General features: G+C 37.7%; 1 protein-coding gene across 3 annotated transcripts in view; it reads left to right on the plus strand.

Annotated features, from left to right (window-relative positions):
* WDR37 (WD repeat domain 37) overlaps positions 1-14,600 on the plus strand; it is a 42,103-nt gene extending 27,503 nt beyond the window's left edge. For all 3 annotated transcript variants that reach the window (XM_062621527.1, XM_062621529.1, XM_062621526.1), the window contains 3 exons: positions 9,010-9,144; positions 9,907-10,021; positions 11,409-14,600. In XM_062621527.1, coding sequence (XP_062477511.1) covers positions 9,010-9,144; positions 9,907-10,021; positions 11,409-11,540 — 382 coding nt within the window. In that variant the 3' untranslated portion in view covers positions 11,541-14,600. The remainder of the gene's footprint in view (positions 1-9,009; positions 9,145-9,906; positions 10,022-11,408) is intronic.
* The last annotated feature ends 535 nt before the right edge of the window (positions 14,601-15,135 follow it).

Here is a 15,135-nt window from a genome sequence, read left to right on the forward strand (position 1 = left end):
AGTGGTTTGGTAATTTGCAGTCAAGACATACTTAGAGGAATTTTATTTTTGGTCCATTATTGTACTGCCTGTTGGCAAAATGTTTTTAAGTTTTTAATCAACACTGTAATAATCTTCTGTTAGAAGAAACTGTTTAATCTGTTGACTAGGACACCATACACCCAAGACATTTTTTGGCTTTCATGCATGTCTCTGAATAATTTGACAAATTTTTAGTATTTTGATAGGTTCTTGGAATCAGTTCTGTAAATTGGATGTTACACTCATTAGCACTGATGATTTAAAGCCGCAGTTCTAAGTTTTAAGAGCCTGTTGCTAAGTACTTCGTGGTGAATGGCTGGCTGAGGTCAGAGAGCTATTTTTTTTTTTCCCTATGTATTTCACCAGATCAAATCCTAATGTGTTAATTAGATGACTGACATCTCAGTCACGAGACCACACATAGTGTTTATCGTGTTGTAGTAGCCCCCAGAATCTAATTCCACCCCAGTACTCCCCCTCACAGGGGATCCAAACTGTTACTGAATCCCTGCGGTGCGTGCCCCGGAAGCTCAGCCCCGTACCCTCGCGCCTTCCTTGACGCTGCCGGGCCCTGGCTCCTCACTGGAGGGAGGCGATGGCTGCCCCGGGCAGCACAACTATAGCAGCCCGAGGAGGCGGCCCGGCCCGCCTTTCACGTTGGTTCCAGCAGGTGGCGCCGTCGCCCCGCCATCGCACGTGGCCCCGCGGCAAGCCGCGCCAAGGGAAGCGGGGTGGGGGGAAAAGCTGCCTTCTGCCTACTGGAGCCGTGCTTCAGGATTGGGATTCCTGCCGTCGCGAGTAATTTCCCATGTAGGAAATGCGAGGGAGGGGATGGAGGCTTTAAACGTGCTCCGAAGTGCTGGGAGTTGTTCCCTGCAGTGCCCATGTGTTGAGCGACTGAGGAATCCTGCTATGTGCAGAGCATGGCTTCATAAAGTTAATTGACATCTGAAAATGTAAAGCAGTTGCTGTGTGCTATAAAGTGGTGTTCTGTCAGACTGCGCGTATGTATAGCAGTTGTGAAAGATTATTAAGTAAGTCCATATCTGTATTTTAAGATATCTGTATTGATATTTAAGTAAGTTGATGTAGGTGAGAATTCACCTATTTTTTTTGTGTTCTGAGCTTGGTTTATTAAAAGCAGAGTATTTCTTATAGTCTGCTACTGTGACAGTCCACGAAAATAAATTCTTCTTCAGTAAGGCCAGAATTTGTTGGGATCAACATATCTGTCTCAAGCTTATATTGATGCCTGATTTAAATTAGGAGGTAATCTTAGTATGATTGCCAACTCTATGTTAGGTTGTTCCGATGGTAATGGTTTCAACTTGGCCCTTGGTAAGTTCTGTAAATTGCACATCCTGGTGTTTAGTTAATCTCTCTGTTAAACTTTTTGTGCCTCTCTAGAGTTTGTTTGGCTTCAGTTTCCAGCTGCTGGATTTTAACTTGAAGAGCTTTGTTTCCTATATTAATAGATACTTAAGTCGTGATAAGTTTCCTGTATTTTCTTCTCTACAAAGTACCAGTTCTTTTTTATGAGTTACCTATTTTGCCTCAAAGTGTGTTTTCTAACATATTTTGACATTTATATGTCCACAGACCAAGTTTTGTACATTGGTAGTACTTTAGCGCTTAAAGACTGCATTTGGCTGAGTCTTCAAAGTACATTCAGGTCTTTCTTGAAGTTGCATCTTCCTAGGGAGGTTTCCAAATCTGTAAACATTGCTTGTTTGTATTTTTCATATATGTGGCTGTTTCAGTTCAGTGCATGACTCATTTGCGTGTGCCCTGCTCACATAGTGATAAATACATCTTGTCACAGTTCCCTTTAGGTTTGCCATGTCCACAGATTGTCTCACTTATTCTCTCCTGATTAAAAAATAATGAAATAGTGAGGAAATAAGACTGATTTTTTTTTTGTAAAATATGACTATTATTGCCTAATTTTGTGTGTGCAGCAATAAGGATTTATATTACTAGTGCTGTTAATCCCCAGTCACATCCTGCTTAGATGTTTAAGGTAGCCCTGGGAAAAGGTTACATTTGTATTATCATCCAAACACCTACTTGTTGTATGTTAATTAAATTGATCTCCTGAATTAAAACCTCCAAAAATTATACTGGAGATTCAAATTCCAACACCTTTTTTTTTCCAGCAGATACTGCTTTAAAATACATGTTTGATAATATATAACACCAACTGTTTTCATACTGAGAAATTATTAAATTTAGGGGTTATTGATTTGAACTCTTGAATTAAGGTTTTGCTCTGAAGAGCAAAATGGTTCTGGCATCTATGTGGCAATTTTCATTCCAGCTTCACTTCTGCTTTTGTTTGCTTACCCCCGTACAGCTGTGTCTTGTTGGGGCTCTGAAGGCCGTTCTTTTCCAGTGTGGTGACCTAGTTGAACAGCTATGGTGTTGACATGCTCTTGCATATGTGCTTGATGAGCATGAGAACAGCATATTCTTTCTCCTTTCCCTCTGGTTGTGTGGCTGTAGGATGCCAGAAAGGAAAGTTCCTGTTCATTTGCTGTCTATATGTTTCTGAATATGCCGCTGGATGGTGACCTGTGCGCCTTCCTAAGACCTTTGGAATTAGAGGATTGCAAATACGTCTTGCTTCTTCAACTTTTCATCTTCAAAATCCAAAGCTTGCTGGAAAATCTGAATTAAAAAATGTGAGAGTACTTAAGCAGCAGCTGATTAGGATGCTGGGCTGAATTTTGACATTTAGTGAATTGGGAATTAATGTCAAAATGGCATTCTATATCAAGAAACTAATAATTGCTTTATTTTTGTGGACATTTGGGTTTGCCAAGGTCAGCTGGCTTTCCTAGGTTCTTTATTCTGCAAGGTTTAATTCTCATACCCTGAGACGTGTCTCTTGTTCTTGAAAGACCAAGTTGTGGAAGGGGAAGATGACTTTTCTTCAGGCAGTAATGTAATTGGACATCCCTCTTGGAAAGTAGTCTTACTCTAGATATCCTCAATATTATAAGGTCACTGCTAGGTGTTCTTACTCAGCCACGTTTTCTTAGTGACCTACAGCTAGATGTAGTTCCAAAAATGCAGGTTTTGCACCTTTGACTAAATGCTGTGCTAGGAAAGGGAGTCCTTTGTGCCAAACAAAATGTCACGAGTTGGATGCTGTCAGTGGAGTTCAACTAATATTATCTGCCCTTTTCAAGATAGTTCTGTTCTTGCTTCAGCTGTTAATGCCGTAAGTAATGCTTTGTCTACCATTTGTCTACCATGTTGTTTCTAATCAGAGATTGCCGTAGGCATTTGCAGTTTGTGAATCGTTCATCCAGCTTCTGTAAGAAATGCAAAATATTTCTGATGAAACAATCACTTTTCTCCCGAAGCCTCACTGATTAACTAGACGATTCTGATATTACTGTTAGTATTCCTGCCTTGTTGGGTCTGCTGTTGGTTTGTGGGGTTTTTTTTTGTTCTCTTAAATTTCATTGAAAAAGGCCCCAAACTTGCTTTCAAACACTGTTCTGATCCCACATTTGCATGTCGCATGTTCTCTAAATGAAGATTATGGCCTGGACTTTAAGCTCTAGGTTTAACTTTTAAAATTTTGTGCTTCTTAACATGTACGTATAAAACCCTTCTGGTTTGCATTTATTCCGTATATATAATAGAGCATGTCAAGGTTTCAGTAGTGTTCTTAGAGGTGTTAGCAGGTTATTAGCTGATAGCTCAAGCATCCAGCTTTGAATTTGTCTGACTTCCTATGTTGTTAGCTTTCTTGTGAATCTGTTTCAGGACAGATGGGGCCGGAATGTTCCTGTGCCTTCAGCTCAGCCAGGTTACCTCTCTTTGCTTTCTTGCGTAGCTTGAATACCCCATTTTTTATTCTAACCTTCCCTCAACCTAATGCTCTCATGGAGTTGTTGAACTGCTGAAAAAGCAATTTGAAAGGTAACATTATTCAATAGTTCTGTTTCTTTTATGTTCTTGAAGCTTTTCTGTTGTCATTGGCAAACTTCCTTATGGTAAAAATTGCTTTCTAATTAATAAGGAAATATAAAAATTAAATAAACTCCTTAAGCTGTAAGAGTAACTGCTTAAAATCAAAAGCCCTATAGCTACAAGAAACAGAACAAAACCAACCAAACAACAAATCCTTTGGGTCTTTTATTTTGGGGAGTAGGGTATGTAATATACAAAGTTTGATTGCAGTTTGTGTTAGCTGTTAGCTTTGTCAGTCACTTTAAGAAGATGTAGGCAATAAATCTGTGTCCAGTTACTTATGAGTGCTTTAAGCTTCACTACAATAGATAGGGAGAATCTTAACTCCATTCTTGAATGCATGCAGTAAGAAATGCTATCATTTTTTTCAAATGACCCAGAAAAGAGCATAACCAAAGGCCTTCTCTTTGTATCCTATTGAGTGGAGCATAATGTTTTACGGTGCGTTGTCATTTTAAAGCTTAGGTAACGCAGCGATATTGCAGGGATAAATGGACCTGTTTTATCCCATCATCAATGTAATGGAATTGATTTGAAAAATACCTGCACCTTAACTAATTTACTAACTTGCCATTGAGTAATTCTCGTAAAAGCTAGTTACTGTTTTCAATCCTGTATCATTTTATTATTTTAAGACAGTGAGAAAAGGAGATAATGGCAATTTTCTCTAAATGTCATGAAATGCATATCTCTCGAATAGCCATTGTTGATTTAAATACTAAAAATATGATTTTTTTAGCACTAACAGTTGGCTCTGAATTTCTCCCCCACCCCCTTTTTGCATTAATTCCTTTATGATTTGTTCTTGCCATTTCTCAAGTTGGAAGAAAAACTTCTGCTGATATTGGGAGATAAATCTACGGACTTCGGGAATTCTCTGTGTTGCTCTTCCTGGAGTCAAGTGCCTTTAGCACTTCTGAAATCTGAATGCATGGGCATGGAGGTGTTGGTGTGCTTCTTACCTGGGACTTCTGTGGCTGATGCCATTGCTCTTTCAGATTGGCAAACTGTGTCCATATCATGACTTCTCTGCAGGCTTCTCTGTGTGGGGTTATGCTCTGTGCCCCTAAAAGAAAGAAAGCTCTTGCACAGGAAATGCTGTAATCAAATAGAGCTCCCTTTAGGCTTTGTTCCTGAATTTTACTACTTAAAATGAGGGGAGCATATTTGAGCATTCAAATTTTGCTTTTTAAGTACAATGTGGTGTACGTGGAATAAATTTATCTGAAAGCTCTCTTTGGTCTGTTTTCTCCAGAACTTCATCCCACGCACAGATTAATGCTTATGAGTAGATGCCTTTTCACAGGCATGAAAGCATGTCTCTCAGGGTTCAACAGTAAATCCCAGTATAGTCTGCAAATCAAAATGGAAACAGCAGTGTTAACTTTTTCTGGTGCATTGCCAGTAAGGGTTGTGTATCAGCATTTCATGGTCCAACATTTTCAACATATTTTCCTTCTTTTTTTTTTCTTTTTTCTTCTCCCTTTTTTTTTTTTCTTCTTCTCCTATGTGTGAAATTTCAGCAAATTGTTATGCAAAACAGTTTTGTGGCTCAGTGTGACTGGGGAGACAGCTGTTCAGCCTAATGAGGAGTGCTAGCACTACAGTATTTCTGTTGATTGAGACCCACGGAGGGAGCAGGATGTTCGAGGCCAGGCAGCGGTGTGTGGTGAGGAAGTGCCACGCTGTCAGCTGGAAGTACACGCTCGGCTGCTCCCTATGACAAGATAAATGAGTTTTGCTGGGGTTTGGCGGAGGCTGAAGCTTTCCTGGAGAATAGTTGTAGCGCACCAAACTCCCTGTGGGACCCACGGTTTGACGTGTCATAAGACTGCTTCCTCTTTGCCATTTTTTTTTTTAGATGTCCTACAATACCTGTCATCTTTTTGAGTTATTAAAAGCCTAATGTCTTCTAGCATTCCATTAACACAGGGGCTGATGATCTTTTGTTGATGCTTTTTATTAATTTAGCCAAGGGGATGTTAACCACAGTTTTAGCTGGATTAGAACAAATGGAAGGCTAGTAAAAAACCCAGGAAGTAAAATTAGCTTTGTGAAAATAAAGGAATAAGTCTTAGTCTTTGTGATACGGGTGGGGTTAGGGAGGCAGTACTTTTGAAAGGTTATTTGTATATTGGCTGCTCTGACAGCCTCTTTCTTATAACACAGACTTTGCTTCCCTTTCTTCTCACTTCCTTTTTTCAGTTTGGCTGAAATCCTGTTTTAGTTAAAACCAAACAGAAACCCAACCCAAAACAAAAATATGAGGTAAGATGCCCCAGTTTGGAATAGCAGTGGAGACAAATCATGATCTGTAGTACTTAAGAGAACCTATGAGCACAGCACTTGCTCACGTCTTAAGTCAATAGTGTTGTCCATGTTCTTGAATTCAAATGTATGTTTGTTGGTTTGTTTTGTTTTTTTTTTTTTTTATAAATGTGAACTCAAAATGTTCCACTTAAAAAAGCCCACAGAAACAAACAAAAACCTGCCTGGTCTTTACTCACATGACAATCAGGTGCTGATAAACCCTCCCTAGAGTTGTCAAGTGTGAGACTAGTACTGCTTTTGGCCTTGTTATTAAGTTACTTAAAACTTCTAGTCTTGTAATCTTATTTTGAAAATGAGATGTCTTTGAGAATTAAATCGAGTGTATCTTCAAGTTGTCCTAGAAGAGTAATGTTTCATTTTTAAAAGTATAATATCTGAGACTGTTGGGCATTATGTCCATATACTGTTTGCTTTGAAACTGTGACCAAAATCCTTTATCATACTTCAATAAAAAGTCTTTTTCTATCTAGCCTTTGAATTCAAATAGAAAAGGCTGATTTTATAGTCACGTGTGCTTGCAAATAGTGCATATCCCAGCCTGCAGTGCCTTAGGGTAATGAACAGGGCAGGGAGAGGGGTAAGACCACTGAACACCTTTAAAGATGTTCGCTGAAAACAGCCTGACAGCCTTCCCTTTGCTCTTATATCCCTTTCCCACTCAACAGAGAGAGCTACAGCGGAACTTCACCACATTTTTCTTTTTTTACAAACTTTTTCTTTGTGTACCCAGTGATATTTGAGTGAATAGTTAAACCACAAACAGCACAGGAAAGAATTTTGTTTTCTTGTGAGACTCTTTCTGGTTTTACAGGACAAGTAGGGGTCGAGCTAATCTAGAGCTGGCATTCTGTTTGCATGGTGATAGTTTTGAATGCTTTCATTTGAAAAATGATAAATCTAAAAATGAGAACTTTATGTGGTCAAAGAAATATAACTCTGTTTGACAGTGATAAGTGATAAAGGAGAACCAGTATGAGATCAAAGAAGTTGGAAAGCTTTAAAGTTGTGAAAAAAAAACCCAAACCCAACCCAACATTCAAAATTGGAAGGTTATTTTAAGACAGTTTCACAACATATTCCAACTATAATTGGAATAAAATGTATGATGAAAAACAGATCGGATTTGTCTGTTGGCAGCAGAATACTAAAAGATGCTGTATATTCATTCATCTGGAGCTTTTCTATGACTTGAATGCCTTATACTGCTTATACTGTTTGCATAAGGAAGTCTCCTAATGTGTGTGCAAAGTATGGAGATTAATAGTGAATTTTAAATGTATAAACATTGTTTCAAATGTGTAACAGCAGTACAGAGTTCAATGAAAAAACTGAATGTTTTACTGGGGTATTTTGCAGCTTGTATAAACAGCTGGTGAGGAAGGAGATGCAGACGGTTGTGAGTGTAATGGGGGTCAGACTGGTGGAGAAAAGTTCAGTGCTAAGAACATACCAACTCTATCCTGCAGTAACTTGACTACATTAGTGAGTTTTCTTCCCAAATGTGAAGGTGGCTGACGAAAGAAACTTATTAGTTGTATCTTTCATGTATGTTCTAACTCTTAGTTCATAAAGTCCAGAAGATTAGGTGAAGACCTCCTGGTTCTTACTGTAATAATCTCCCTGGTAGCTCAGGTGCACTCTAATAATGCATTAGGAAACTTGGTATCAAGAATAAAGTGGGACTTCATCTTAATTAAAACTTAATTTGGTGTCAGTATAAATTAAGAGGCTTGCATAACCTGGTCTGTTGTGACCTGGCTAGTGCTAATCTCAATCAGCAGCTTGAATAGGACATGAATTCAGATTGCTGCAGAACAACCAAAGCGACAGTAACAGCTGACAAATTAAAATTCCTAAATTCTAAGAAATTGACGTGCATGACCCAAGTTACAAGATAGGTTGTTAAATCAAATCTGTAGAGACAGAGTTGAGAAGCTTTCCCTAATGATTTTAGAGAGAGACAAAAATGCCTTGCTAGTACATTGTGTGGGCAGAAAGTAACTGGTTTTAAGTTGGGAATTCATGCAGTATTAAAGTGAAAGTAGTAGTACAAAAACATCTATTTCTTAATGTGAAATAAAAGTAAAAGATCATCATAAGAACTGTTCATCTGAGCTCAGCAATATACTGTTCTCTGAAAGTGTCAAATGCAAAGACAAAATTCTAATACAAAATTCTTCATATAATCCCTTTGGAGAGTTCTAGAGAAGTCTTTGGATGGAAACTAAAAGTCTTGATTACTAGTCTCAAAACACTTGAGAAGAAGAATTGAAGTGTATGCTACTAATTCAGTTTTGGGTGTCTGATAAGTCTGCTGGATATTAATACAGAACTTCGAAAGTGAATTAAGATTTCAAGAGTGAACATGACGAGCTCATAGTAGGGTCAGTGGAATATGAGAGATGCCTCTAAGTGACTTGCCATTGTTGGACTTCACTTAGCGCTTGGGCCAGTCAAGTCCAGTATACCTTAAGTGACAGAGGTTCTTGTAAGAATACTTTTTTATTCTCAAATATCCACTTGGAATTTTAATATTTCAGGTTACTTTGGTTAAAAACAAACAATCAAAAAGGCAAGTAACATTTTAAAGGAAACATGGGAACAGAAAATAGAACTTTCAATCAGATGCTAGTTTAGAACTTGATAATCTTATTTTTACTTCTGATTGTTTAGCACTGTGACATCTGCAGTTTTCACTGTGGGAGACAATGTTGTTTCTGGTAGTGATGACCGTACTGTAAAAGTTTGGGACTTGAAAAACATGAGGTCTCCTATTGCAACAATCCGTACAGATTCTGCAGTCAACAGGTAAGCAGATCTGAATTCCTGTTTTTCTTAATTCACATTTTCTTATTTAATTCTTAATTTCTTTCATGTGTGGGAATAGTTCAAAGGTGCACTGGGGAGGTTCAGACTGAACTTCAGGAGGCATTTGTTTACTGCAAGGGTGGTCAGACACTGGAATAGGCTTCCTAGAGAGGTGGTTGATGCCCCAAGCCTGTCAGTGTTTAAGAGGCATTGGGACAATGCACTTAATAACATGCTTTAGCTTTTAGTCAGCCTTGAATTGGTCAGGCAGTTGAGCTTCATGATCACAGAATGGTTAGGGTTGGAAGGGACCTTAAAAATCACCTAGTTCCAACCCACATGCCATGGGCAGAGACACTGTTGTTGTAGGTCGCTTCCAACTGAAATAGTCCATTCTATCAATTCACTGAATATACATTTAATTTTAGTCACTAAAATTAAAGTTGAGATTTGTGAGATTTTGAAAAGGTCTCAAGTGGTTTTATAAAATGCAGGTGTAGTCAACATTAATTTTCAGTAAATACATAGTATTGCTTTTCTGAGATTTGATTTTTTTTTATGGGATGCAAATATTAAGGCTTCTTGAGCATGTCATACAATAGAAAACACCTTAAAGGTTTAATACTTTTAATCTTTTTTTTTGCTTGTAAATTTTAGTCAGGAAAAAATTCAGCTGTATCGCTTCCCGTGAGCTTAAACTTGTCCTGTCAAGTTCTATTCTCATTGTTTTGTACATCACCCACTTTTGTCTCTTCTGTGCAGGATTAACGTATGTGTTGGCCAAAGAATCATCGCCCTTCCACATGACAACCGACAGGTTAGATTATTCGACATGTCAGGAGTGCGATTAGCACGCCTCCCTCGCAGTAATAGACAGGTAACTGAATATTTGTAGCCTTAAAGTATGTCTGCTCTTCTTTCATACAAGGTTAAAAGTAACATTTGGTCTCTCTAGCTTAAAAGCTGAACAAATACTGAAAGACACTTGTCTATACAAATAGGCTATTGTTAGTTATTGAAAACGACCAACATGCAAATAAGTAACATTTTGAATTTTTTAATTGGAATTGGAAATGGTATTTCAAGTGGATGTCATAATCATTTTTCTCCTTACTAAAGTGAAACTGCCTTCTTTATGACATGGAAGAAAATGTGTAAGAGCATTTCAGATGCATATTATGCGTAAGAGCATTTCGGATGTCTTGATGTGAATCGTGTCAGGAAAGTGGCTTACTACAAGGTTTAATGATGGTGGTTTGTTTTTTTTCTTTCAATTACACAGTGTTTAACTTGTTAAATGAAGAAACATAAAAGGAAAAACGTGGGGATCAGTTTTGTGAGCTCACCTTGTATAATTTGGTGATTGTGTTTTTTAACTTCCCTGCTTATGCACGTGCATTCTTGATATTTGGTACCATGTACTAAACTATTCTTGCTGCAGCCATCAAATTTTGTGCATTTGTGGTGCTATTTGGCATGGCAAGCATCACTAATGGAGCAAATTAGACTAAGTGAAATTAATTGGATTGTGCCACTTTGGGTTGATTCAGCAGCTCTTGACACAATTTCAGAAGGGGTTTTAAAGCTTAGCCTTTTTTTAGTCTTTTTCCTAGTTTAGTTATTTTTACTCTATTGTTTAATCTCTGTTTCTTTTTCTCCTTTTTTTTTTCTTTTTTTTTTTTCCTTTTTTTTTCTTAATAGTTCCATTCAGGCTGACCCTACTGAAATCATGGCAAATTTTTTGGTATAACTTAAATGTTGGTCAGAGTCCTCTTTGGGCCATTTTTGTTACTGTTGGATTTGAACAACAGATGAGGCATTGCTTTTCCTCAGTATGACATATTTCCTGCAGTAGTATTAATCTTTCTGAATTATGAACATGATGGACACTTAATCTTGCAGGTTTATAGCAACGTAGTTTCTGGCAAGTAGCTGCGTATTTTAAGATTGCTTTTAAAATTGCTAAAATGAAAATTCAGTTTGCTTTTGTAAGTAAAATGTAATGAGATGGCAAACACACCTTGGAAACGCCAAAGTTTTGATGCACCTGTTCATATGCTTCTGTCATTATGGATCCGGTGCTGATACTGAATCTCATCATTATAAAGGTGAAAGTAACAGTGACGTCTGGGATTCTCAAGTACTGTTTGTAAAAACTGGCATGAGCATTAGCAAGTTTGCATTTTGAGATCACAATGATCTGATGACATGGAAGCTTTCAAGATATATCATAAGTAATACTGCTTTCTCCTGAACTGTTGCAGGGCCACAGAAGAATGGTGTGCTGCTCAGCATGGAGTGAGGACCATCCAGTATGTAACCTCTTCACATGTGGATTTGATCGTCAGGCTATTGGTTGGAACATCAACATCCCTGCTTTGTTACAAGAAAAATGAAATGCTGGAAGAATTTCTGTGTTTTATGTTGCCATGGACTTCTACACTTCTACAGACTCTTCTGAACACTGGTCTGCTGTCGCTGTAAAATCTCTTCCTTAAGTGGAAACTTTAGCAGATGTTCTTGTTACCACATTGTGCACAGTTTGCATGAATTGTACAGAAAATGTGATGTTTTTTTGTTTTGTTTTTTTAATTAGTCTCGTGTATGAACTTTTATATTTTGGCATCCACTGGTCAATATGTTCACTGTTGCATAGAGCACATAAATGTTCATAAGTTATTTAGCATTTAATAGATACACAGTAGGGCATTACATTTGTGACATAAATGTGAAACTTATGTAATTAATGTAGAGAGTGTATAGCAGTCTGTTACGTTTTTTCATGATTACATATCTGCCTTGTGTTAAAAAGAATCTGCAGGGCTAAAACCTTGAAATGAAGTGTGAATTTCATTAGTTGTATGATTGTAAACATTTTCCTGTTTGCATCTGATTTGGAATACCTTTTTTAGTGCCACAGTATAGTGCAACTTCAACTCCATTTTTATTCCTGTTACTGGGAAATAGTAGGTTTGAGAAGGAAAATGCAAGCAGCTTGTCGTGAGTATAGACTGCCAGGTTTATTTGGAATGCTTTTTGTACTTTTTCTTCTGAAAAAGAAAAATATTCATTCTCCCCTTCTTATATAAAATGGTTTTAAAATCTCATGGCATTTCATACTAACAAAAATCCAGAATATTATGATTCCAGTCACTGAGATCTTGTCAAGCAAATTTTGAAGCACTTTAGTTTATAGCTATTGTTATAAACCATTTATGAAAGTTTGACTTTACCAGTGAATGTGAGCTGACCTTTGTAAGAAGGATTGCTTCGTTTTGGTGATCTGCCCAGAAAGGAAGGAAGTGTTTTGGGAGTTGTTTTTTATTTTTTCCTTGTTTATATACTTACAGTGAGCATACTTTTAATTGTGTTCACTTCCCATGTTTTTATTTTGAGCCAGCAATACAAAGTAAATGAGTACTACCTCAAAAGTGAATGTTGGTCAAGATGCATTGGATCTCTCTGTAGCCTAGAAAAAAAGCACTTTTGGTCTCTGCTTGAAGTACTATCTCTGACAAGAAAGACAATCATACTAAATGTGATCCTCAAGACAAGTAACACTTAAAAGCTAATGAGCAATATGAGAAGTAAACATCATCTGTTACCTTTCTGTTCTCAGCCCTGGTGAGGGCTGCTGTAGCCTCTATTCTGTTCTAGGAGGGGCTAATTAACACAACTCTCCCTTCTTTCTCCCAGATGATCTTACGCTGGTTTTGCTCCTCACCGTGCTTAGCTTTTTTTGCACTGGCAGTGGGGTGTTACACTGCAGCTGCTGATTATAGAAGTAAATGCAGGTGGCAGCTGATGTCTTTGAAAGAACAAAAAGGTTGTTTACAGACACTTCTTTTTAGCTAAAGGGATATACTGCCCCTAACTCTCTGGCATATCACGGTATAAGATGAAGGGTGTGGGTAAGCCAGGGGTGCTCTCTTACAAGGGAATTATGGAGCTGATGATGGGTGGTATAAATTATTAGGAACTTTTATCTCATCACTATAATTTCATGAAACTATAGCTGTGCTCATGTCCTCTACAGTTATTGTTTATAATGACAATAAGACGGATGTATTAACTGGTTCTGCTGTTAAATATCAAATAGTGGCATTAGAGTGCAGTGGGATGGGATGATTAATGTGTCACTGAGGAATTGTAGGGAAATTGGGGTCCTATGCATAGTTTTGGAGCATAACCTTATGGAAGCTCAAGGTATTTAATGGAGAATGTATGTAGTATCTCTACAGAACAAGTCATCATAGTAGCTTGGGCCCTTCTTTTTTCTGTTTGGGTTGTTTTTTTGGTTGTTTTTTTTTTTTTTTTTTTTTTTTTTTTTAGATATAAGATATATACAGAATTGTACTGAAGTAATCTTAAAATACCAAACCAGTGAGGTTGGAGAAAGCAGCTGCAGAGTTTTAAGTCTTCTGATCACAAGGGTTAAAGGATGGTATCAAAGTTTATTTTCACCTTTTTTTTTTCCTTCTATTTCCCCTGGGGTTTTAACTCTTGGGAGAAGCCGTTTGATGTTGGGTTGATGGTTTTATGCTTGAAGAAGAAAAAACTCACTTTCAGTTGGTAACAGAGAGTACTTTACACAGGTTGGTGCTGTTTAAAAAAGAAAAAATATCTGTCCAGCCAGCAGAAGCAGTTTCTCCAGCATGGCCTGCATGTAATGTCTTGAGCAATGACTATCCTTTTATTACGAGGAGAGGGTCACTGGGTTTGATCCTGCTAAACTAAAGTGTCTGTTTAAGCTTCTCTAACACATACATATTACAGGACCACTAGACTCTATGCAGTTCAATCATCATTGCTGCAAGCCTTTTATATCACCAGAGGGACCATCCTCTGTCACCAGGAATGGGATGATTACCCGCCTTCACTTTGGAAAAAATCAACTAAACAAGGTGCTAGAGCCACGCTCTTAGAGGCAGGCTAATACTTAAATCAGCTGAACATTCAACTACCACTTAGCTTAATTTCTATACGGAACCAAAGGTGAAGCAGAAGCTGCCGTTCCCCTAGAAGCAAATCACATGTGAGCAGTGGTGGTGAATAATACTATACCAACTAAATTATGTGGAAAACATTTCATGGCTTTGAATGTTCTAAAGAGTGTTTTCAGCACTGAACAATGTCCAGCATTTCATAAAATGGAGGAGAGGTGCAGTTACAGGTTGTGTTGTGCAGAATTTCACAAAGAACTCATCACTGGGCAAAATCAAGCTTTTCTGTCTTTCAGGCAATGCGTGTCAATTTTCACACAGTTTTGTGATTACAGTCAGAAAGATCTGGAATGAAACATCTTATTTGTTGCCTAAACCTGTGAAAACTACATTTTTGGAAAAAAGAATTTGTAAGTTATGTGGAACCACTTTTTATTATTCTGCTGATTTGTTTTTAGATGTAAAATGTTTTTCATTATGATTCAAAATGCATTAAAACATTCAACAGTTTTTTTCTTGCAAGTTTTCTGTCTTGCGTTAAGGTTGCTGTTCATGTTAGTATTTCACTTCGGTGGTGGTAGTCAAAGGATCTTCCTATCTATTATCCACTGTTTTCTACTCAGAAAGTTAATTTCTGAGGCATTGATGGGCACAGTTCTGGTGGAAGGTCAAGTCTGTCCGCCATGGTAGGACTTCTTGGTAGTGCAGATAGTTGTGTTGCCTGTTAAGTATATAGAATGAAAAGGTGCTCGGACCTGCACTTATAGAGTCTTCTCCAGTTTTGTATGGAAAAGTACATTTTGTTATGCAAATTATGCAAAAGTGTCCATGTGACTTTTCACAGTGCTCTGTAAATGGATATTTTACATGAAATCGAAACCAGGTCGTATATGTTTAGAATACAGTGGCAGTATTGCAAAACTTCTCTGTTGGGGTACCCCACCATCAATTTTTCTGTAGCTTTAAAGGTTGTTTTCTCTTTGCACCCGTATTATTCAAAATACAAAGCTTTGTGATGTTGAAATGAATTTCCAAAGATGAGGTGTTA

Source organism: Pezoporus occidentalis, unplaced genomic scaffold (assembly GCF_034315485.1).
Source record: "Pezoporus occidentalis ecotype Australia unplaced genomic scaffold, CSIRO_AGI_Poc_V1 ctg23, whole genome shotgun sequence".
NCBI classification, from domain to species: Eukaryota; Metazoa; Chordata; class Aves; order Psittaciformes; family Psittacidae; genus Pezoporus; species Pezoporus occidentalis.